Below are 26,224 nucleotides of genomic sequence, written 5' to 3'. Positions count from 1 at the left end.
ATATGCAACTTCAAGTTGCAATATCGTAAGATGCTGGTGAAGCACCAATTTATAGAAAAGACCTTTTTCCAAACGATCTTTCAACATAGGATATGAATGAAACCTATGACACTCTCTTCTTTCTTTTCGACAATAACAAGAGGCAAGAAGATGATGAAAACGGGCAGTAGGCCGGGGAAGGCGGCTAAGTAGTGTGGCGGGTTACCGCTCAGCGACACTGAATTCATATGAGATACTCCGTAGCCGATTCCCGTCGCCTAGTGTTAAGCGGCTCTGAAAAAATTATTCTCTGAGTTGATGTTATAATAGTCCTGTGTTTTCAAACAAATTAAAAACAATAAATTAATATCTACTATTTTCTTTTCTTCTGATACGCAAAGCATTACATTGTGGTGTCATAGCATCATGTTTCTAAACTTACAGATTGAAATTGTTTCTGAAAAGCTGGATTTGGAGGTAGTTCTGATGATGATTGTAATATCATAGGTGATAAAGGCAATGCTCTACATAATGACAGCGAATGGAGAAAACTGGAAGAGGAGGCATCATTGGACAATTTTGTAAATGTTGATGCTAACCTTGTTACTGTAGAAGCCACGACTATCTCCGAGATTGCTGAAGGGGTTTAGTGAGGACTGCAGTCACGACAATGCTGATACTGAAGAGCCGCAGCGTACTTCAGTGACCTTTAATGATGCTGTCAATGCTCTACGGACTATCAAACATTTTGTGACATGCCATAACGTTTCTAAGGAAATAATGTCCAAATCATACCAAGTTTAGAATACTGCTCATGCTGTGGCCGCGGCCAACAAAAAACAAACCAAAATAATGTACTACCGTTTGTAAAGTGACTCTTTTCCCTCTCTCTCTCTCTCTCTGTATTTTTTAAATCTCTATGCATTTCTTGTGTGTTTATATTGTTTCATATTGCCACACATACTTTGGAATATAACTCAGCTTCATATTTACAAAATTTCATTTAAGTGTTTTCCACACTTATACTTTTGTTTCCTTTGGTCCCCTAGAATACGTATAAACAAAGTTTTACTCTAAAACCTTAAGCAATGTATTAAGCACACCTGACAGTAACTCTCCACAGGAAGAGTTTTCAGTGTTGATAGGAAAAATCAGACAGGATCCGGGCCTACATTAAGCACATCTATGCTGGAATCGCTTGTGGTCCAGAAGGAAAATTTCATCACAGGTAGAAGGATGCTTCAAGAAAGCATATACTGAAAATCAGCTGCTGCGAGTGAAACAAGCTACAGATTTTTTTTTTAGAATGTGCACATTTTATTATAAAATCAGATATACCTAAGAATAGATAGATGTTGGAAGGGCAAAATGGTGTGCCATTATCAACTAGGAGAGGTGTATGCTTTGGATTTGACTCGACAATTTTCTGTAGGTTGGTGAGGTGGGGAAATTTACTGATAACTCACTTCAAAAATTGGAACCTCTGTTTTTGTTCAGTACTTTACATTCCTTCGGCATGTACATTTTTGAAACTTGAGTTTAATATTTTTCCTCTATTCCGGACAGATTTTTCTCTTTTTATGTGATAAAGACAAGAACTTTCTCTTAGATGCCTGGACACCTGTAGTTACCAGATTAACTGGTGCTGCTATGTTGTCACTATGATATAAGCCTGCCTTTCTCCTCGATCATAGCTTCTACCCTTTTAGGTGGAGTTTCCACTAATTTTCGGTAGATGTGTGCAGGTATTTTCTTCTATTCCTCCTGCAATGTGACAAGCAGGTTTGCAGGCATTGTAAACACACAGGATATCCCTTTCCATGCTGTGAAGAGACACTGCATATTAGAAGTTTACTTACTTCCCAATTTTTTCATTAAATCATAGTACCTCACAGCATTTTTTTTTCAATATTTAGAATGGTTCATTAATGCACAGTAGGGTTCTTTCTGAAGTCACGTACACTTCGACTGCAATTAAATTCACTGATCAAAATCAATCGCATTCCCTTAGTTCCACAGAGGACCACAGATGGCAGAAAATAGTAAAGATTGAAATGACACCATGAATTAATTTAGAGGAGGATTGACTTATGAGATCTGAAGCCTCAAACATCATACTACGCTGGGTGTACATTGTAAGATAAATTGCCTTAAAAATGACCATGTAATTTTAACTTTTTTCTCCCTACAATTTTGAGTTCTAAAGTGGGGGAATTCTTGCTAATAAATTTAAATTTCCTCTTTATTTTATAGGACATGAAGATTGAAACCAATGATGAGGAGTATAATGCGAGTGTAGTTTCCTTGAAAACGTGAGTGATCAGATTCTATAATAATGTCACTTCTAGAAATACTGTTCGGTATAATTTTTCATTAACTGTGACTTAATTCATATTTCAGTAACACTTATTATTCTAATTTCACAAATATTGTTCATTGAGCACTTGAGGGCAAAATTAGTGCAGTGGATTTTGTTATTAGCTACTGTTATTTACTTACTGACAGATTTAATATGGCATGGCTCAAGTCATGAAGACATGGTGTTGTTCCCCACCATTTTATATGTACTACATTCTGCAAACTACAGTGTCTCAAGTTCCTAATTATGTGTCTGATTATTACATTAAACTTAGATAATATGTGAAGAGATAAATAGATAATGAATGCATTTTTGACAGCTAGTATGATTTTAGGAAAAGTATAATTGTGTACTAAGTTTGTAAGTCATTATATCATCTTTCTCTACTTGTAAATACTGTTGTACTATAGTCTATATTGGATGGGAAGCTGTTTCTACTGCAGTTGCTTTTAAGGAGAAAAAATATTTTTGCCTGGTGCAAGCTGTATTTAATGAAGTGAAGATTTCCATGGAGCACAGCACATTGAGTGGGTTGGATAATGCTACAATATAGCAACCATATACTTGAACGTCGTCATGTCTCATAATTCAAAATGCCAACACTCATTGTGTAACAAAGTATTCTAAGACCCAATAATGCATGCAATCACCTTGATTCTCAGTTTAAACCATTCAAATGGCATCACGAATGTTACAAGTAACTAATCTCATATCTGTTCTGTATTGAAGATAACGATAAGTAAAATTCTTTCAGACGCAACCGGAACAAGTGGATCTGACTGGACAATTACAGACAATACTCATAAATCATCCCAAGGGTAGAACAATGTAGCAACAGGAACATTAATCCGACAAGAATGGCAGAAAATTCCAAAAAAACATGTTATCAGATGAGCACCTGACTAATGAATGATATTGACAACTTGTTCCAACATATTCATTTTTAACCTATAAAATGATACCATCCAACCATGCTTCCTTCTAATGGGATATCCAAGCTCAACAAGAACGACATTATACCACGGTTCCAGTTTTGTAGCTGTGTACTTACAACATAGGTGATCATAACCACCTTTGAATGAACATATTTGTATAAACTATCAACCTAATGATTCATCCATACAGTTGGAGAAGTTCTAATTTATGCTTTGGACAATTTCTAGTCAATGTATGATAATTTTAATTGCTTCCTTGTCACAAATTCTGGGTTTTAATTAATGTACACATTTTAAATCTATGTAAACATCATTAAAGCACAACTTTTTGAAAAAAAAAATTTTAAGCATAAAACCTTTGTGTTTAGTTTTAAGTTCTAATATTTAATTGGTTTAACACGTTCGCATCCGATGACGACACATGTGCATCATGACTCCACTTCCACTCAGTGCTGATGACGACACACGTGCGTCACACTCCGCGCCAAGTATTAAAGCTCGTATTTCCGCCAATATATATGTAAACAAACAGACATCTTATCTGTGCATTGTTAATGTGTTATTAAACATATGCACCATCCGGACATCAGATCAGTTGTTAGTTACAATATCTGTGGCCATTACAAGTCGGCATACATTTCTGTGATGTCAAGAGGAAACAGTGAAGTTTCAGAACTTTCTCATCGGAAGAAACCCCATCTCAGCAAGATAAACAGGTGATTTTCAATTAATTATGATATTCTGGAAGCTCTCCTGAACACTGGTAACAGTGACAGCATTGATAGTGACGACAGTGATGACAGTGTGAAAAGTGACTGTAGCCACCTGAGTGAGAATCTTAATCACGGATGTGTGTGTCGAGCGTTTACTCCCAATTCTCACATTACAGAAGATGAGGAAGATGTAAGTAATATCTCATCTCCAAATCTCCCACCAAATAACATGGGCAATATTTCAGGGGTCATTTCATGGAGTTTAGATTCATCCTCAATGAAACAAATAAACTTTATTGGTCGGCCGGGAATGAAGGTTTCACTGCCAAGTGATGTGAAAGCCATTTATTATTTTCGCTTCCTTGCAGATGACAACTTGCTGAATAACATTGTAATTGAATGTAACGCATTTTCAGAAGAGTTATTTTTTGCGAGGAAATGTCACTGAAAAATAGCACACTGTATTGACTAGTTACATTGTACAGCTTATAGAGTAGGCCTAATGTAAGTATTGAACCCAAAAGGCTTAAGGGTAGAGGGTTGAGTATACATTGTTTACGTAGCAATAATAAGATTCTACAGCACAGTATTTTTGTGTGAAATGTTCAAAAACTTATTTTATTGTTGTAAAGAAGTTCTGCAATCGAACAAAACATTATTTTCTTCGTTCCACTTCATTAACAGTCATGACGCACATGCCGCGTCAAACAGCACCGAAGGCGAAAAGCTTATCGGTAGTGCCACTGATGCAGGGCATGCGTCATGGCTCGTATGCACATAAATAATATTGAAATAATTAAAATAATAATCTAAAATGCATAAGGACATAGAAATGAAGTCCTTTAAGCAAAGAAAGTATTACGGTACCAAGGTAATGATTGCCGATATCCGAGCAGCCGTGAACGTGTTAAGGACTTGACCTTAAGACTATTATTAGGCTGAAGATGCCCAAAACTAGGACGAAACATGTACCTGATTAGTATATGTAATTCATGTAGGATTTAATCACTACAGAATATAATTGTATTGAATAGGTGGACACAGTAAATTTTATTCTTGAAAGAATTTTACTTATTGTTATCTTCAATACGGAACAGATATGAGATTAGGTACTTGTAACATTCGTGATGCCGACAGTTGGCGAAAAAGCGTGGCTCATATAATCAATTCATACACACCAAACAATATTGTCAGTGCCGATAAAACTTCATTAAAATTTTTTTTTTATGCCGAGCCCAAAGGGACTTACAGTTTTAAAGGAGAGTAGTGCCAGACAGGAAATCATACAAGGGTACAGGTTACTGTACTGTGTTACAATACATGCGGAAGTGAGAGATTTCCTTCCCTCGTCATATCAAAGTTCCATAATCAGCGATGTTTTAAGGGCGTTGGGCAATTTTAATGCAAGTACAAATCTAAAATGCAAACGGTACAGTAATCAAACAGATAAAGCATTTGCACAGCAGAGCCAGCATAACTTGTCCTCGCCTTTGAAATTTTTCTTTCTTTCGTTGTGTTAGGTTATGTTTGCCAGTGTTTTATCAAAATGCAATATTGAATAATATAAATGCACCTTGTTTGATACATTTCGGAAATAGCATTTTCCATGCCATTTGAAAGGTTTAAACTGAGAATACTTTGTGACACAACGAGAGTTGGCATTTTGAATTATGAGACAAGGCAGCCATTGACGAGTGCCATGGCGGGAAATCTTACAAGGATAGCCACTGTTCTATGTTGTAATGCAGACAGAAGCGAGAGACTTTCTCCCCTTGTCATAGGAAAGTTCGATAAGCCATTATGTTTTAAGGACATTGGGTACTTTCCGTGTAAGTACAAGGCATCTCAAATGCATACAGTACAGTTATCCAATGAATAAAGAACATGCACAGGGGAGCCAGTACATATTTTTTCTCATCTTTGAATTTTTTTATTTATTTCATTGCATGAGTTCATGTTTGCCGGTGAGTTGTCCAAGTGTATTATTTTAATACTGTAAATGCACCCTGTTGGATGGATACATTTTGCAATTCGTTTTCTTTTTCATGACATTTGAGGGGTTTAAGCTGTGAATCAAGGTTAATTGCATGCTAAGGGGTCCTAGAATAGTTTGTGGTGCTACAAGGATTAGCATTTCTGAATTATGACTCAGTGGTTAATTCGAAATCATGTAATTCGAAGTCCAATTTTTGCGTCTCAACAACTTTGAATTAACGAGGTTTTATTGTACTTACACAAAATTACATCTTGATGAGTGCTCATCTGTTTCCACTTAACACTGGGAATACTTTCCGTGATTGTACAAAACAAGGAAATAAAGCAGAATATGCCTCCCTAAAAGACTGATAATATTGTTTCTTAGTTGAACTGATTACGAACACCACTATAAATACTAAATACAAATTCGTCACCCATTTCCACGAGTTTCAGAATTACCACGAATGTTACACCCACACACAAACGAAGCCTTTCACAGCTGCTACGAAGCACGATCCAGTTACTAAAGTTGTTATATATAAATTCACAGCCTGCTACTTTTCATGGATTTCTTTTCTTCAAAATGACAGCCTGCTACTTGTTCGGGAACATCTCAGGGAATGAAGTAGCAGTTGAGGTCAAACAGGTGACAGAAGCATGGTGATAATCTATAATGTGATTATCGATACATTTACCGGTCGAATTTCAATACCAGCTATTATTGAAAGTCCAGCAAATCCGATTTGACCACAGAAAGCGAAACCAAGAGCGGATATTCAAAATCTGTACAATAACGTTGTTCATCCGCACAACCGTAAAGCACACTCAAAATCCGTACATTTTACAGAAAAACCAGAATACTTGGCAGGCATGTTATTGGGTTATTTTCTGAAATCACTTGTGCCCAAAACACTTCCCATTTGACTTAAACTATAGGTATGTCTCTACAGCAGGAAGGGAATTGTTGGAGTATTTGGTTGCAGGTATGATTGTGAGAACTTACTGGGGGTGAATTGGAAAAGTCAGTGTGATAGAGGTTTCTGACCTCTTGAGAGCAGCAAAATCAAAATAGTCTCTTGCTCACTAACACTCTTTTCGTTCACGATGTTGCAAGTTGTAATGTTGTTTTTACCTTTCGCCACCATATTATCACTTTATGTATCTGCAGCTCTGTCCTCATTGGCAATATCTTCTATTCATACCTGCCCCAGATTTCTGTATTTACTTACTTAGTATGGTGTACGCTTTGCACCATTATCTTCTACTCCATTCTGAAATGTTCTCTCCCTCCTTTTCCCCTTCCTATATGTCACATTTTCCCCTTTAGGAAAAGGTATAAATTCTCGGAACTCCTTCTATCCCGTGTGTGTAATATGGTGCTTGTTCAACAGAGGACACCTACCCTCTTGTCCACACCTTGTTGGCGATGCCTCTCATCATTTCTCACCATGACATTCATTGTTGACTGGATTACTATCAGGTATGGGGAGAGACTTCCTTTAATCGGTCTTGTGAGGCTGGTCCTTCAGACATTTTCATTTTAGTTATCTGACTTCACTATGGTGATGTTTAGCCTCTATTTTGATTGGAGTAGCTTATGTCTGGGTGGTCTGATGCCTGCACAATTCTAATTGAATCTTTTTCCCCTGTTTTCTTTGACTCTTTGTTTTGGACTGTTTTAAGATACATATTTTGGACTATATAGCTCTATGTAGCAGTGATGATCGGTTCTTTAAAGAATATGTGAACTTTTAATATCCTTTATTCAGTGAACTAATGAGTTTATCGGCTGAATTATTATAAAGTTGCCTCTAATAGGCAAAGTTAGTTGTTGTGGCTTTCCATGTAAATATTGGCCTTTATTATGGGTGTATTTTCCTTCAGCTGTAGTTGTAATAATTTTTATGGTAACGTATTTTTTCCTTCGCCCTTTTTTTTAATTGAGAAAGGAAATCTGCAGACCCAGTATAGACTAAGCTTAATGTATTCCATGTGTAGGAATGGTTTTGCATATATCACCTCTAATTAGTAATATTAACTTCCCTTTCTGAACAAACAATTTTGTTTTGGAATACATTGTCACCATTTTAATTCTATTTAAAATTCATGTTGTTGGTTACTGCAGTCACGTCCTTGTTCATGAACCATGGACAGTGGCTGAGTGACCTAGCAAGTGGTCCTTAAAGTCGGGATACCAATTCCTAAGAAAGGGGAGTGGGCATCTTGAACATATTGTGAGTTATTGCTCCTCTTGTGCTCAGGCAGATAGGACTAATACAATGCACTGATGGTCCCTAACTTATTAAAATAGTGATCTTCACTTGGACTGTGTGTAAGTAAGGATAGCATTCTGCTTCACAGAATTTTCATTGAGCATGCTCAGAACATTTTAAGCACAACTTGGACCTCTGGGAGTAACGGATTCCCACTCCCATTTGTCAGGCGAGGGACACCTTGGAACAACTTGGTGAACAAAATGGAAATCGGTGGGGAGCTATCAATATTAATGGGGCTTATGGAAGAAAGAAAGTAGAACTGGATGAGTAAGTAAAGAGGATGCATCTGGATGAGTTAGGAGTTAATGATATTCGGGTAAAAAGCAGAGGTAATGATGGAGAGATTATGTAGTATACTTGACAGATGTTAAAAAGGGAAGGGCAGAGTGTGGGGGAGGGCTGTAACATGCTTTCTGTTACACACGTAAATGAGTGAATGATGTTTGTAGATTGGGTACTTTGAGGAATTAGGATGAGAATTGTCATGGTGTACTCACCATGTGACAGTGCAGATTAGGATGAAGTTCACAAGTTTTGTGAAGTATTGAGTGACATTGTAATCAGGGTCAACAGCAAGGATAGGATCGTGCTAATGGACAATTTCAATGCGAGAGTTGGAAATAGGATTAAAGGATATGAAAGGGTGATTGATAAATGTGGGGAAGATATGGAAGCTAATGGGAATGGGGAGCATTTGCTGGACATTTGTGCTAATATGGGTTTAGCAATTATGAAGGCATTCTTTAAGCATAAGGCTATTCATTCCTACACATGGGAGGTTAGGGGTATCAGATCCATAATAGACTATATCTTAAATGACTTCAAATTCAGGAAATCTGTTAAGAATGTGCAGGGATTTTTCGATGATACAGACCACTATCTGATCTGTAGTTAACTAAGTAACTCTAGGCCTAGGATAGAGAAAGTGAAATCTGTAAACAAATAAGGGTAGAAAATCTCCAGGATGAGGAAATCGTGCAGAAGTACATGGATATAATTAGCAGGAAGTTCCAAACAGTGGACAGTAAGCAGGTTCAGGATATAGAAAGAGAATGGGTGGCATACAGGGATGCTGTAGTAGAAACAGCAAGGGAATTCCTAGGAACAACTGTGTGTAAAGGTGGGAAAAATCAAACATCTTGGTGGAATGATGAAGTGAGAGAAGCTTGTAAATGTAAAAAGAAGGCTTATCAGAAATGGATCCAAACAAGTGCTGATGCAGACAGGAATTGTACGTAGATGAATGGAATGGAGTGAAACAAATAGTTGCTGACTCCTAAAGGAAGTCGTGGGAATATTTATGTAATAACCTGGAAAGGCTAGGTCAAGCAGCAGTGAAACCTTTATGGACAGTAACAAATAATCTTAGAAAGGAAGGGAAAAAGAAAATGAACAGTGTTTTGGGTAATTCAGGTGAACTCATAATAGATCCCAGGGAACCACTGGACAGGTGGAGGGAATATTTTTAAAATCTTCTCAACGTAAAAGTAAATCTTCATGGTGGTGTTGCGAACAACAGAGCTCATGCGGAGGAGGAAAATTATGTAGGTGTAATTTTGCTTGAGAAATTGGAAAGTATAGTAAATAAACTCCATTTTTATAAAGCAGCAGGAGTAGATGAAATTAAGAAATGGTGAAGTATAGTGGGAAGGCAAAGATGAAAGGGCTTCATAAAATAAGATTAGCAAGGACTGTTGGTAAGATACCTTTAGATTGGACAAAAGCAGTAATTGCACCTATCTATGGGCAAGGGAACAGGAAGGATTGTAGCAACTATCGAGGTATCTCGTTGATTAGTGTACCAGGAGAAGAATTCACTGGCATCTTGGAAGGGAAGGTACAATCAGTCGTTCAGAGGAAGGTGGATGAAAACCAGTGTGGTTTCAGACCACAGACAGGCTGTCAGGATCAGATTTTCTGCATGCGCCAGGTAATTGAAAAATTCTATGAGAGGAACAGACAATTGTGTTTACGTTTCACAGATCTAGGAAAAACATACGACAGGGTACCAAGGGAAAAGGTGTTCACCATACTGGGAGACTATGGGATTAAGGGTAGATTATTAAAATCAATCAAAGGCATTTATGTTGACAATTGGACTGCAGTGAGAATTGATGGTGGAATGAGTTTGTGGTTCAGGGTACTTACAGGGGTTAGACAAGGCTGTAATCTTTCACCTTTGTTGTTTGTAGTTTACATGGATCTTCTGCTGAAAGATATAAAGTGGCAGGGAGGGATTCATTTAGGTGGATATGTAGTAAACACTCTGGCCTATACCAATCACTTGGTCTTAACGGTAGATTGTGCCAGAAGCTTGCAGTCTAATATCTAGCAAGTTGAAAATAGATTCATTGAGTATGGTATGAAAATTAGTCTTTGGAAGGTTAAATTGATGTCAGAAGATGAGAAATTCAACAGGATTGAATGTCAGATTGGTGATACAAGGCTGGAACCGGTAGATAATTTCAAGTATTTAGGATGTGTGTTCCCCAGGATGGCAATGTAGTGAGTGAGATTAAATCAAGGTGCAGTGACACTAGTGCAGTAAGCTTGCAGTTGTGATCAGCAGTACTCTGTAAGGAATTCAGCTCCCAGACGAAACTATCTTTACATCGGTCTGTTTTCAGACCAACTTTGCTTTATGGGAGCAGAAGCCGGGAGGACTCCGGATATCTTATTCACAAGTGAGAAGTAACTGACATGGAAGTAGTGAGAATGATTGCTGGTACAAACAGGTGAAAACAATGGCAGGAGGGCACTCAGAATGATGAGATAGGGGCTAAGTTAGGAATGAACTCAATGGATGAAGCTGTATGCATAAACCAGCTTCGGTGGTGGTGTCATGTGAGCAAATGGAGGAGGATAGGTTACGTGGGAGAATAATGGATTCTGTATGGAGGGTAAGAGGAGTAGAGGGAGACCAAGTTTACAATGTTTAGACTCAGTTTCTAATGATATAATGACAGGGTATAGAGAACTAAATGAGGCCACAACACTAGTTACCAATAGAGGATTGTAACAACATTTAGTACATTCACAGACGCTTGCAGACTGAACACTGAAAGGCATGAAGATGTATGTATGTATGTATGTATGTTGATCTGAAAGTTATCCTGAATTTAGATGACTATATTTTACCCCCGATTGTGTTTCGCTTTTGTATCTTTAATAACAGGGGAGTTACATTATTTTATCTAATAATGTTATTTCCTTTATGTCCCACTAACTACTTTTTAAGGTCTTCGGAGACGCCGAGGTGCCGGAATTTAGTCCCACAGGAGTTCATTTACGTGCCAGTAAATCTACTGACACGGGGCTGTCATATTTGAGCACTTTCAAATACCACCGGACTGAGCCAGGATCGAACCTGCCAAGTTGGGGTTAGAAGGCCAGCACATTAACCGTCAGCCACTCAGCCTGGCTTATTTTATCTAAATGCCTACATTTTTCCATTAAAACAGCCTGGCACTTTTAGACCGCATCCTTACATTTTTGCCTGGCAGTAAAAGGGTTAAATAAAACAGCACCTATTGCAATGTATTTTGGCATTCTCCAAACATATTACTGCCTTACTTAAGAAGCAAGGACATGATTTTTGAACAGCTGAGCTGTGCATGATATACATTAGGGAACAAATGAGACAACCAGATTAAACTCCCTTGGATGAATATGTACTGATGTAGTTTATTTGAATTCTTTTCTCATACCTCAAATATCAAATTAAAAGTCTTCTGCTGCATTTAATGATGGTATTTTCATTAAACACTACATGTATTGAGTCAAAATTGTACTTTGATTTGCAGGAACCCTGTAATGCTTATGCGCTCTGAACTACGGCCAGCTAATTTTGAGCACTACAAAAGTGGTCCTGGTCTTCACTGCAATGTATGCAGGAGGTTCTTCATATCTAACTGCCGTTTAAAAGACCACCTCCTTGTACACTCAGGACGGAAACCGCACAGGTGTGCGGAATGCGGAAAATCATTCAGATATATTTCAGGATGGAGAACTCATCAGTTAATACATTCTGGAGTGAAAAATCACGCATGTTCAGTATGTGGTAGTCGCTTCAGAGTGCGATCTAACTTAAAATCTCATCTTCTTACTCATTCAAAGGACAAGCCATATACATGTTCATACTGTGGGAAGGCTTTCGCTCGTGAACAGTACGTAGACAGACACATGATTGTGCACAGTATAAAACGTCCTTGTAAGACTGAATACTTGTAATACTTTTGGAAAGGCTTTCTCTCAAATATTGCCTGCATATCGCAAATTACTACAGACTCTCTTAGTTACGATTGCAAGAAAAGTAAATGACATGATTAGTTTTAATATGTGCGCCAAGTAACTCAATCGTACGTATTGTTTAGGATTGGAAATACTTGTACATTAAATGCAGATGTGATGCATAAGTGTAATGAATGCTGTAACTTATTTGCAGAATATGATTCTTCAAGAACTGATCAATTCATGTATTGCAGGAACAAAATCTCTTTTGCTCAATGTGTGGTATTCATCTCAATTTTGCAATTTTTTTTCAATGTCAACTCATTAAAGAGTCACCATGCACGTGTGAATGTTATTAGAAGGCTTTCACCTTTAGGAGTTGTTTGACTGGTCATGAGAATGGTCACATTAAAGGCAGCTGCATACATTTGATATTCGGTGAGTCTTTAATCCTGCGTTAGCTCTAGTGGTAAATATTGTACTTTTTAGATACATACCACATTTCAATAATTCTGGCATGATATTTACCACTTAGATGAACTTGTCAGAGCATAGCATATGTTAAGCAGAGAGGTAATATTTGTGTACTAATTTCTCAAAATCCTTCGCTAAGCATGTCTAAGGTTTCACATGGTGGTTCATTTAGCTGAGGGGGGAAAATTTCTTCAGGCACTGAGAGGAAAAAAAATTTAGATTTCCCTAAACCAGTCTTTTTTCCATTTAATTACAGGATTGTGATATTGTGGTGGGGGTGGCAGTGCGAGGGGAAATTCAAAGTCAACTTGATCTATTGATTACTGTGGGGAAAACAGAAGGGAAAGATAGGTCTTCTATAAGTAATTGCTGGATAGGAACTTAATACCAGGGCAAACGTTAAGTACTTGGGAAGTGAACTGATGAAAGACAGGACATGAAAATCAGTTATAAGGAGGATGCGAAAGGGATGTGCATTACCATGTGTTGAGGAACTTCATCTGAAAGAAGGAACTGTCAAGATTTGGATGCTGACTGGCAGGCAGACAGGAACTGACAGCCAGTGAACTGAAATTTTTGCAAGTATAGTAAGAAAGAGGACAAATAAATACGGTTTAAAGTTAAAAATTTCATGATTGTTCCATATTGAATAGAGAAATATACAACATTATATAGTAGGAAGGATCCACCTTTCAATACTCCGTTGTTAAGTTGAACCAAATTGAAGTTACAACCTGTTCATTTGGGACCGGTTTCAACACATTAGAAGTGTCGTGATCAGCCAATTAGCAAAGCAGTGCAAAAATTAAGTCATAAGATCTAAAAGCAACTAGCCCACTGATCACAGACAAAAAATTAACAATATTTCATGTCGAAGCAATTCGAGTAGATGTTCATAACACAAAGATCACAGTCAAAAGAGTAAAAAGAACACCACAATTTCGTGCTGAAACAAATGTAGTTGAAGTTCATAAGCAGGTCTAGTACAATCCTGTTATGCTGCATTCACATATGAAGACGTATGAAGATGTTGTATTCGAGATCGATAACGAGTTAAAGGATTTGCACTAATATGCAAAATTGAAGGATAACTCGTTATGAAACTGAACTTGTGATATCAGTTTCATAACAAGTGAGGAATACTGCTTCTGCTAATGTGCTTAAAGTTCAATGCAACTTATCCTTGTTGCTGCTACTTCTTGGTAAAAATAAATCGTGCGGCTGAAAATCGCACAAAGGACAAAAATACACCACCACTCATAAACAACCTTGCCTTTCGACTGAATAGGATGTACCCACCCTTCAAACATGCAGGCAGACCTGTGAGTAGCTAAACAGGTTCTGTCACATGCTGCTAACAAAGACATCTGTGAATTGTCCGATACCAGCCGCTTTCCGATACCTCCCGACCTTCCCCTATTACATGTAATTAATTAAATGTATTAATAAAATACAAATAAAATAAGTAAAATTAATATTTTTTATGAATGTTCATCCATTCCCACACTAATTCCAATAAAATGATTTAGGAATAAAAAAATGCTTGAACAAAAACCAGAGGACATACACTGAAGAAAATGGAAATTGCAACACCCAGAAGGAGTAGTGCTACATTGCTGCAATTGAACATGCAGGACGAGTGTTTGGTTGTGATTTGATGATTACAATTTCAGGTCCCTCTGGGCACAAGTTTGGACAACAATCAATAGAAGATGTGCCCACCACAAGCTGCAATACATTGATGAATTCTTCAAGGCATGGAGTCAATATGGCCCTGGATCTCCTCCTAAGGAATTTGGCCCATGTTTGCTGCACTGCATGGGTCAGTTGTTCCAGAGTTGTGTGTGTCTGAGGACGGTTCGCCAGTTGTCGACCCATCGTGTCCCACACATGCTCAATAGGACTGAGGTCCGGGGATCTGGCGGGCCATTCTAAGGTTGTGATGTCCTGGAGAGCTTCTCTGGAGATGCGTGCAGTGTGAACCCGGGCATTGTCCTGCTGAAAGAACCCAATAGCAATATTCGTCGTCATACGGACAACCACTGGAATGAGTACCCTATCAACGTACTGTCAAGCAGTCATAGTGCCCTCAACAAGCACTAATTGTGATTTCACATTAAAGCCAATAGCTCCCCAGACCATAATGCTTGGTATTGGCCCTGTGTGCCTCTCGACAATAAGATCTGGGCGGCCCCTCTCCCCGGTACGTTGGCACACACTATTCTGGCGATCACTGTGGGCAAGACAGAAGCGCGATTCATCACTAAAGACGACCCTATGCCATTCATCGACCCTCGTCGATCTTTCTCACCACCAGGTCAGCCTTACACGTCGCTGTTATGGGGGTCAAAGGAACACCTTCTGCAGGGACACGGGCTCGTAAGCCAGCTGCACGCAGGCAATTACCAACTGTTTGTTGTGTAATGTGGGGTGCCACAGCTGCTCGAATTTGCACTGCTGTTGCATGGGGTTCCATCCGGGCCATCCAAATGATGCGGCGATCCTCTCTCACAGCTGTCTGTCGTGCTGGGCCTGTGCCAGGTCTACGAGTGTGAGTACCTTCATTTGACCACTGCTGCCATACACATTGTACCGTAGATGCCTGTCGGATAACACGTGCAGTGACAGTCCTTAGCGATAATCCAGCCTCACACAGCCCAATTATCCGAGCTCTCTCAAATAGGAACAGTTGTTGATAGCGTGCTCTTCTCTGTCGTCAAGGCATGTTTGACGGGGAACACTTCACTGCACAGACTGCAAGTCAACTACGCTACACCAGAGTCCGTATACTGGAGTTGATTCCTCCGCAACCAATCACGTGGGGAGACTTGTAGCAACAATCCAATGGGTCTGAAACTTCGATCGTTTACATACCTACATAGCATCATTCCAGATCTTGAAAATCAACACAAACAACCATTGCCTTCATGGTGTTGCAATTTCAATTTTCTTAAGTGTAAAATTCCTTAGTAATATGGCACCTTTCAGTATGAAAGAACACAATAAGAACAAACAAGGAAGTTGAAATTGAAAATGAAATCACTGCTACTCCTTCTTCACTCTCCAACTCTGAATATTCCACTGTCTGACTAGCTCCCAACATTTAACACTTTCAACACTATGCCCGTACGGGATACGGGCGCGCTGCTTTCCTGCTTCTGGACGGCGCCCGTATATGATACGGGCGTGATTTTCTCATGTGTTTATATCCAGCTGCACGTATCATGTACGGTTCCCGTCCCTTGGTTGGAGGTAATAGTTCATCTAGTGACCACTAGAATGCAGCAGTTTTCGGGAATTTCAAAATGAAACGATAAACAGGGTATTTTCTCCTTGCCGTGACCTCTACCGAAGCACTCGGTGTGCCGTGTGCTGCGCGCGCCAAATCTGTCACGCTGTCAGCTGTGTTACTGTGTAAACATGTCTTCACGCCGGCTCAATGATAGTGATATTTTATCGGGAGAAGCGGGTTCAGAGATGGATGAAAGTGATTACGACCCTGCTTACGAACCGGATAACGTATCAAGCGATAGTTCAAGTAAGATTTTTATTTATTACGTCACTTTGGAACGTAAGTGTTTAGCTGTATTATTTTACTCCGAATACAAACGATAGAAATACTTCGCCTAGAAGTTTGGGTTTATCTTTTTCGTTTAGACGAAGAGACGCAGGCTGATGATTCACCTGTGCCGGGTACATCTGCTAGATCATCTGAATCTGATGATGAATGGTCAGAAACAGATGACCAACTACAGCCACCTGTCATCCAGTTGGCATCTGGTTCTACTCAGTTTTGCGCGGGGAGTGGCGAAATGGATTGTTTCAGTAATTTTTTTAGTGACGATGTGATCAAAAATATTAAAAACAGAAACTAACAGATATGCAGGTACGACAATTGCGGCAATGAAACGTCAGGGCAAACTGAAGGAAAATTCCATGTGGCACCGGTGGTCTGCAGTAAAACTTCACAAAATTTATTGGTTTTTTGCAACAATTTTGCATATGTGTGAAAGCTACTCGTTATTGCAAGCTATGCTAAGACAGGGGCAAGAAGGAAAGTGGTAAGCACGTCAGAAAAGAGAGTAGATGGTGGTGCAAGGAGTGCAAAGTAGGACTGTGTATAGTCCAATGTTTTCAGGACTACCATACGAAAACAAACTATTCCCAAAATAGGTAAATATTTTATTCCACTGCATTTGTGTTTATTTGTGGCCTAAGTATTCGCATTAAATGATTATTTTTTATTGTTTGAGCAAGCTTATTGGTATAACCTCAATGTAAAAAATTTTTTCTCTACTATTTTTTCATGTTTTTCATAAGACTAGTATAATTAAATTACTTCAGATACTCACTTGTTGATTAACATCTTCATTTTGGACGGTTGACACCTTCATATGATACAAAAATTAGGCATGTAATATGTTTCGCTGTTCCATAATAACACGTTAAAAATTAGCAAAAAAGACCCAGTTCACGGCCAGGATCCATGTTAAAATATGGTAGTGTTGAAAGTGTTAAAATTACATATGCAGCAAAACAAACAACTCTTTCAATGTTATTGTACTCAGGTTTGCAGTGACTGGGGGGGTAGCTATATTTAAAAAACCTACAAAATACTAAGCTTTCAAAATAAAGGTTGACAGTCTACCAACTTACGTGTGTTAATACGAGTTTTTTGAGATTTTGACTCAATACTATACAATAGAAAAGAGCAAAACAGTGATGATGACAAGAGGAGAGAGAGAAGGAAAAGGAATCATTAGTATCAGGGGACAAAACCTAGAGGTTGTTGAAAATTTCAAATATTTGTGAAGTGAAATAAATGCAAGATGCACGGTTGGATAAGGAGATCAGCAGGAGGGTACAATTGGGAAATACATTCTACCATAATGTAACGAACCTGGCGTAGAACAGAGAGATTCCTATGAAATGTAAATACATAATGTACAAGATGTACTATACCCCTATATTAACGCATGCATGAGAGACTTTGACTTTGACAGCAAGAAATGAGAGTAAAATTTAGCTAATAAGATGAAGCTCCTGAGGAGTATGGCAGAGAAGACAAGGACAGGCAGAGTATGAAATGTTGAGGTTAGAAAATAGATAGGGATAGAAAAACTGAGTGATAGGATGGAGAAAAATAAACTGAGATGGTTTGGACATGTTATGAGGATTTTGGAATTAAGGATACCAAAACAAGTGTTGGAGGCTAAGATAGAAGGAAAGAGGACAAGAGGGAGGCCCAGAGCAAGATGGATGGACTCTGTCAAGAGCAGTATAAGAAAAAGAAGACTGGACTGGAATACAATTACTGCACAGGAGTGGTGGAAAGAGAGGCAACGGTGGAGAAGTGCCATCAACACCCCAACGTGGCAGGAGCTGGATAAGGGGAAATGAAAATGATGGTGTCTAAACAATAAAACTTTCATCAAAGGAACAATTACACATATACATTGGAACCTCGATATCTCAAATCATCTCAAGAGCTAAATTTTATTTTGAGTTATCGAAATTTCAAGATGTAGAGAATATCATTTTTGAGTAGGTATAGCACATAATCAAATCTTATGTATCTAAGGGGTTATACTGAATACATTACTTTTAACAGTACTTAAAAACATACAATCAAACTCTGTTTTTACATCATCACTTTAATTATAACATTTATTACTAAATTTTTAGAAGACATACATTAGTGAGACAAGAAAGATACCTCTGTTAACACCTTTGGAAAAAAAGAAATCCGTTAGTCTCTTCTGTTTATTACGGTTAACCTTTCCTCCTTTCACTTTGAAACTTCTCATCAATACCATGCAGCCGAGATTCGTAATTGGAGCTTGTCATATGCAACTTTGGGTGTTGCTTTTGTACGAGACCGGTAATGAATTCACACCCAAGAAACAGCGAGGTTTCAATGATTTTCCACTCACTAGAAGTGTTAGTTTTTCGGTTCCCGTCATATTAGCTCCCAGCATCACTGTAACTCTTTCTTTACTTGTTAACTGTTCCTCACAAACCACAAATGTAATATTGCACAGTTAATGTTGTACAAAATATTTTTTTGCATCAAGGAAGGAAATGTTTGCTACAAGAAATTGAGAAATTCGTGTAACCGAATTTTGAGTAATAGGGAAATAAATACACATGAAGAATAGGACAAATGGCCAGGAAATTTAAGTTGCTTCGAGATACTGAAAATTTGAGTAATGGAGGTTCAAGATAAAGAGGTTTGACTGTATTACAAATTAATAGAAGTACGGCAAGATTATATGATAAAAAATAATTTCGTATTCAACAATACACTAACAAAGTAACAGACAATAGATAGGAGTGGCATAGGTAAGTGGGGGATAAGGGGAATTTTCACCCCCATGATATGTTTGTACTCGTTATTATAAATAGACACTAAAACATAAGGTTGAAGCAATAGAAGCATTTAATACTGTACAATAAAGAAGAGCAAAACAGTGGTGATGACAAGAGGAGAAAGAGAAGGAACTGTTAGTGTCAGAGGATAATGTGTGTGTATAATTCTATCTAGCAGTGGACTGGACTGTCAATGAGGGGATACATTGAGAAAAGCAATGGGAACTACCTCGCTCCTAATTTCTCTAGTATGCCTCTTCAGTGATGCTTAGGCCACCTATCACAGCTGATGGTGGAGCTGTTGAGGACCCAATCAGCCTCTGGGCTGAGGACTTAACATACTAAAACATAATGAAAATATAAAAACATCCATTTGCTTTAAAATGTTTTTTATTATTTGTATTGCTGTTACTATTCAATAGCCCCCAGTAAGAGCCTCCCTGGCTCAGGCGGCAGTGTATCGGCCACTAATGGCTGGGCTCCATGGTTCAAATCCCAGTAACTCAATGCGAGATTTGTGCTGGACAAAGTGGAGGCGAGACAGGTGTTTCTCCACATACTCCGTTTTTCCCTGTCATCTTTCATTCCAGCAACACTCTTCTATAGTATTTCATTTGGCAGTCATTAATCATTGCCCCAGAAGGGTGCGACAGGCTTCAGCAAGTGGCATAATTCCTATCTTCGCTGCCGAATGGGGCCTTCAGTCATTCCATTCCTGACCCATTCAAATGACTGGAAACAGGCTGTGGATTTTCATTTTCAATTTTTATCCCCCCTGTAAATTGTACTTAAATAAAGTGTTTTTATTATTGTTCATATCACCCTCCCCACCGAGGAATAATTGTATCTATGCCACTGCCACAGTATATAGAACTATACAAAAACATTGACTAAGTGAGACTGCCAGACTGATGAACAAGTACGGCAAGAAGATGAATCTCCATTTCTCAGTGTTCACCTTCTTCTTCCTCTTTAGTGTTTGTCCTATCTGGCGTCAGGGTCCGCTGTGTGGATTCGTTGTCTCCATTTAATCAGGCATCGGGCCATGTCTGGATGTAGTCCTACAGCTTTCAGATCGTTGTGCACTGTATTGGCCCATCGCTGTCGTGGTTGTTCCTTGGGCCTCTTTCCAGCGGCTTCCAATGTATACGCTGACCTTTCTAACATACTGTCTTCCGCACAAAACACATGCTCAAACCAGCGCAGATGGTTTTCCTGCATTTTCTTCTGGATCGGTGCAACACCAAAACGTTTCCAAATATCATCATTTGAAATATGATCCAGTCCAAAGAATATCATACAATAAAAATTTAGTACCTAATATAATTACAATACAGAATACAAAACAATAATTCATCTCTATGACACTTAGTCGACATTCTACTTCTTTTGTAGCTGGCCAACACTTGGTGCCATAGTGAGCGATAGGACAGATAACAGTTCAGTAGATCTTAGATTTCAGATGGTCCTTCATCCGAAGGATGTTGTCATTTGCCACTTCAGCCAGGCTGTGTGTATCCCTGTGTTGATCTCGTCAGTAAGTCGACCATTGTCAGATATTGTGGAGCCAAGACATTTTAAATTTCTCTACTCGTGGTAGATCTTCATCATCAATGTGCATAGTTCCAAATTCTCGAGGATCTAACGCCATGTATTCTGCCTTCTTTTTGTTGAGGTGCAGACCGTATTGCGCTAGTCAGTTGTTCCACTCTTCTGTTTGGTGCTGGAGATAGAGATTATTCTCAGCAGCCAACATGACATCATCAGCATAGAGAAGTGTCCATGGTATTGGCTTGTACAGGTCTGATGTAGAAGTGTCTATCACAAGAATGAACAGCAGTGGTGATAAGGCAGAACCTTGATGGACTCCTACAGTGATGCGGAAATCATCGGACATTCCTGCGGCAGCTTGAACATAACTCCTTGGTTCTATGTAGAGCATCTGTACCCACTTAAAAAGGTGCTCTGGAATGCTATGTTCTCATAGCGCTAACCAGATTATGTTATGTGGCATCCGATCAAAGGTCTTCTCAAGATCCAGAAAAGCGAGATGAAGTGACTTGTTCTTTTTACGGTGTTTCTCAACTAAAACAGCCATGCAGCATGGATTGCACCTGTTCTGCCACAATTTTACACAAATCCAACTTGAGTCGTCGTAAGTTTGGCTATCTTGTGAATCATTTTGTTGAGAATACGTTCGAAGTCCTTCATCGCATGGCTCAAGACTCACAATCTTGGTTGTATTTTCGTGGTCTTCGGGCAACTCTAAGAATAACTTTCATCAGTCAAATGGAAGTGTGTCAAAGTCTTTAATGGCAACTTCGGTGGAGATGGACACCATCGGTATGGTGCAGTTGGCAGATGAGGCACTCTATCTTTTTGGGAGCTAATGCAGAGAGGAACACAGCGTTTGATCTCCAGAGGAGCGGCTACAAAAGGCATCTGTTCTCCAGGTCAGGAGTGGCCTACCTACCTCCTGGCAGCAGCTCTAAAATGCTTGGCGACAGGCTCCGTGACAAGCCAGCCGTAAAATCATACTGTCACATCTTTACGGAAATGTCTCATTTCTCAGTGTCCATGACCTTGGCAAAACTATACCTCTGCTCTCCTTTCTTAAAGCACATGCTGGACACTGCTGTGTGAGTCTCCACTACTTGCTGTGGCGCTGTACAAATCGGTTAGCAGTGACGATGACATTTTGTATGCATTTCTGCTAAGTATATTTTTATAATTAAAGAAAAGAATTAGATATTGAGGCAGCAGAGTTTGTATGCATTGCTTCTTTTTATTATAATTCCTGGTTTCAGGTGGCTGAAATGGATAAAGAATCTGTGGATTCAACACTAATCTCTATCATTGAGGACATTTCCTTTTTCACACGTTGGGCCTGTTTCATAAAGCTACAAGTCTACAAGCCATGAGTAATTTTTCATACAAGTTGTTGGACAACATGAATTCCTGTTTCATAAAAGCTCTTGTAGGTACAAGTTAATTTATAAAAGCTACCATATTTGTCAACTAGTCAAAACTGATGTTGTGTTTCATAAAGATACTTGTAGAGTACAAGAACTGGTAGAAAATACTATTTTCCTTATAAGTTGTTTGAGACTTGTAAGGTTGAATACAAGTCTGTGAAATTTGCTGTTAAGTACTCAATAATCAAATAGTCTTTTAGCTTTGTGTCAATTGTTTTGTGAAACATGAATTTGTTATGCAGTAGTACCCATAGTGATGAAGATACAATTGGTGATGGAGAAAGACATAAAAGAACTTTCAGATGTAGGGTTAACATAGTTTTTAAAAATAATAATATTTATCCTTCCTCAAATGACCAAGGTTGCCAAACCGACAAAGAATATCATACAATAAAAATTGAGTACCTAATATAATTACTAACAGAATAAAAAACAATAATTGTATTGATGATGTAGAGAACACAATGCTAGTGATTGATGCCTCCAGATCGATACTGAGGCTTTCAATGTATGTATGTATGTCCCAGCTCACAATGGTCTCATTCGGTTCACTACAGTGTCGTAAGCAGGTGACCAGTGGTTTAGGAATGGTGCCCCTTGCACCCGGCGTGAGCCCTATGATCTCGATGTCCTCAAGGTTGTACTTATTGATGTAATATGGAATGGTTGGTGAATATATCTTGTTTTTTTTTCCCTTCATTGACTTCAACAGGCTATTGTGCATGTGCTTCAAATCTGACTGTCGGGTCGAAAATAAAACCGGTTTTGCTCCCGGTTTTGAAGGCGTTCATGTTGATTTGTCTTGTTCCACTGACAACTGCAAGGCCATGGATCTCTTCATGTACTAGATACCTTTTCCATATAGTATATCAGCCATGGAAGACCAGATGTGATGGTGTCTGGTGTTCTGTAGACATTTGCCGAATGGGCAAGATCCTAAGACATGTGTCAAAGTTTCAATTTCACCGCATCATCTGCAGTGGATCCGCCCGGTACGGCACGCACAGGAGTGACATTCACTGTCAGTTTGAGAACATCGATCCACTTGGTGCTTGCGAGTCCATCCTGTTTTCTTATCCACCGTCCGTCTCCACGGCTAAATTGTTAGCATGCTGGCCTGTGGTCACAGGGGTCCCGGGTTCGCCTCCCAGCGCGGTCGGGAATTTTAACCATAATTGGTTAATTTTGGTGGCACGGGGGCTGGGTGTATGTGTTGTTTTCATCATAATTTCATCCTCATCACGACGTGCAGGTCGTCTACGGGTGTCAAATCAAAAGACCTACAACCTACATCTGGCGAGCCGAACTTGTCCTCGGACACTCCCGGCACCAAAAGCCATACGCCATTTCATTTCATTCCTTATCCACCAGTTTGCTGGAGTAAACTCAGGATATAGGAATATGCCTATGCCTTTCTGGATTAATAGGCAACATTTTTTATATTCCCAGTCTCTGAAAGATCTCCAGAGTTTCATGGTGTCCAACAGGCCATCACATAACTGCAATTTAGCAGCATTATCTGTGAGACATTCGAAGTTAAGGATGGATGCACAATTTAAAATGAGTTCAGTAAAACTGGGGTCACTCCTACAAGATGTAGGTAATCAACTTCTTCAACATGCAACTAATAGAAACTGTGCTCTCCCCAAAAGAACAGTTACTTATAGCATTATACTGGTGCAGTAGGTGATGTGCAAGGTGTATCAAAATCTAGTGTGTGTAGAGCAGTTCATTCTGTTGTGAATGCAGTGAATATCGTCAAGTTTTCCACAACTGTTGACTGGCCAGAGGAAACTGGCCAAATAGTTTCAGAGTTCCATGCTATAGCTCATATGCCTCAAATACGTGGATGTATTGATGTAACAGTAATAAACACTGATACACCTGATTTAGTACACGAGAATGATAGGCATGGGAACCATTCCAAAAACTGCATGGTAGTGTGTGGATCAAATCTTTACTACGCAAGTACTAACTGGCCTCGAAGTGTGCATGTTGCACACATACTAACAAACAGTACCCTTTCTCAATGCTTTGATGTTGGTTGGTGTGCATTTCCTACTGCTATTATTTATGGTGATTCAGGATATCCACTTAAAGAATGGCTCATTACACCTTTTTGGATAATATAAATGATCCTGCAGTTATGCATTTTAATAAAATTCATAAGTCAACAAGACATATAACTGAAAATACTGTTGGGATCTTAAAAGAGAAATTTCCATGTCTCCATCATGTTAGAATTAACATTACTTTTGCAGCTAATATTTTTATTTGTTGTGTTACAGTTTGTAATATTTCATGAGAACTTTACGATCAGAATGTGATAAACACAGAACCTGGTGAAAATGAAAATGATGAACCAGATTTTGACTATGTACCTCTTCCAGCAGCACACAGGTGCCTACAGCAACTCGTTAAGCATTTTGCTTGAGATTAAGAATTACCTAAAATATTCAGTGAAATAATGTCTATTAAAGGTAAAATGTACACTGAAATAATGTCATATAAAAGGCAGTTATTTATGCAGACTAACTCCTTTTATCTTAATGTTTAATTTACATAAGAAAAGAAAGAAATACATATCAAACAATAGCTTCTTCAGCCACTTCATTAGTTAAAACATAATATACACCTTCTACATTATCATCACACTTGGTAAGGCCCTTTGTGTATTGAGAATTGGTTATGCCCAACTCTCTCTTGAGTTTTAAAACCTCCAGTCTGGATTTGTACATTTCGATTTCCAACAGTTCATTCTGAAGGGCTATCTTCCTTTTCCTCTCAATTCCCATATCACCTCTGGGGTGAGGTGAAGCCCCAGTGGAAATTCTCTTCCTTTCTGACCTGAAATTTTCACAAATGGTTAAAATATTTTTATGTATCTGAAAATTGAAACATTTAATAAACCAAAGTATAATTTAAGCCTATGACTTCCAACTTTATTAATATTAATAGGAAATAGAATTTATGGAAATCTTACTTGGAAATCCTTTTAGTAGAGAGATGTGTTCATTGCGATTTTCTGGAACCCACCATTCCACCCCCAGAAGAACATTTACTTATATAACCAAATAAAGAGGAACAGTTGCTATTCTGTACTGCTGAAGTATGAACTTGCATTCTTATTGGACAATGTAAAGTTGCATGTGGCATCAACATCAATTGTAATAACGAGACCGTATTACCAACCTGCACAGAATAAAAGCACAAACAATGCTGAATACAGGATTCTGTTCTTAACGGCCTGAAAGTACTGAAAAGAGTTAAATCATACCCTACACATTTGTAATCGGCCTGGAGCAACCTTTATTTTGAAAAAGTACTGAAAACAGTTGTAATTTAACTTACCACCACTGGACCCTATAAAATGCATTCTAATCGCCCCTCGTTTATTTCTGAAGTATAAAATCATTTGTAATTCAACTTTTCAGACTAGCCCACATAGAATGCACTGCTATTGCCCAAACCATACCCTAACCAGCATGGACCAATGTTGTTTGCAGAGGAAAAATTAGAGGCCTAAGGCTGCTTCGCGGGTCTAACCTAGGGGCTTAGGCCCCGAGACCCCCTTTGCATGTCCCCAGCCCTAACCTAACCAATCCAGACGAATGGTCTTGTATACCCCTACCCTAACCAATCCAGACAAATGGTCTTGTGCACCCCTACCTTCACCAGCACAGACCAATGGTGTTTGCACAGGGAAAAGTGGAGGCCTAAGGCCACTTCGTGACTGTAACCTGGTGGCTTGTCCTATCTTGGTACTTAACACCCTCCATGAGAAGAAAAGACAATCACTCTGTGCAGCTAATATCGGAAGTCACAGGTTTATGTTTTAATCATGGTTCATCCCATCTTTCAGGTACCCCTAAACTTGTTATAAGTGGGGAATCATTGTCAATTGGAATTCAAGAGAACAGACTGGGGCAAATATTAA

At 38.8% G+C, this 26,224-nt stretch overlaps 2 protein-coding genes across 7 annotated transcripts in view; one reads left to right on the top strand and one right to left on the bottom strand.

The window, feature by feature from the left end:
• Positions 1–14,329, top strand: part of LOC136885242 (gastrula zinc finger protein XlCGF7.1) — a 46,870-nt gene extending 32,541 nt beyond the window's left edge. For 5 of the 6 annotated variants that reach the window (XM_067157719.2, XM_067157716.2, XM_067157715.2 and 2 more), the window contains exons 4-5: positions 2,233–2,291; positions 12,043–14,329. In XM_067157719.2, coding sequence (XP_067013820.2) covers positions 2,233–2,291; positions 12,043–12,469 — 486 coding nt within the window. In that variant the 3' untranslated portion in view covers positions 12,470–14,329. Of the gene's footprint in view, positions 1–2,232; positions 2,292–3,092; positions 3,631–12,042 lie in introns of those variants that run through there. The other variant, XM_067157720.2, reaches the window with a different exon arrangement.
• A 10,394-nt stretch (positions 14,330–24,723) lies between these two features.
• The window catches only part of LOC136885223 (gastrula zinc finger protein XlCGF7.1), a 135,212-nt gene continuing 133,711 nt past the window's right edge, over positions 24,724–26,224 (bottom strand). The window contains exon 8 of the mRNA XM_067157665.2: positions 24,724–25,134. Coding sequence (XP_067013766.2) covers positions 24,873–25,134 — 262 coding nt within the window. The 3' untranslated portion in view covers positions 24,724–24,872. The remainder of the gene's footprint in view (positions 25,135–26,224) is intronic.

This window comes from Anabrus simplex, chromosome 14 (genome assembly GCF_040414725.1).
Source record: "Anabrus simplex isolate iqAnaSimp1 chromosome 14, ASM4041472v1, whole genome shotgun sequence".
Taxonomy (NCBI): domain Eukaryota; kingdom Metazoa; phylum Arthropoda; class Insecta; order Orthoptera; family Tettigoniidae; genus Anabrus; species Anabrus simplex.
Note: the sequence above shows the minus strand (reverse complement) of the source record. Positions and strands in the feature narration are given on the sequence as shown.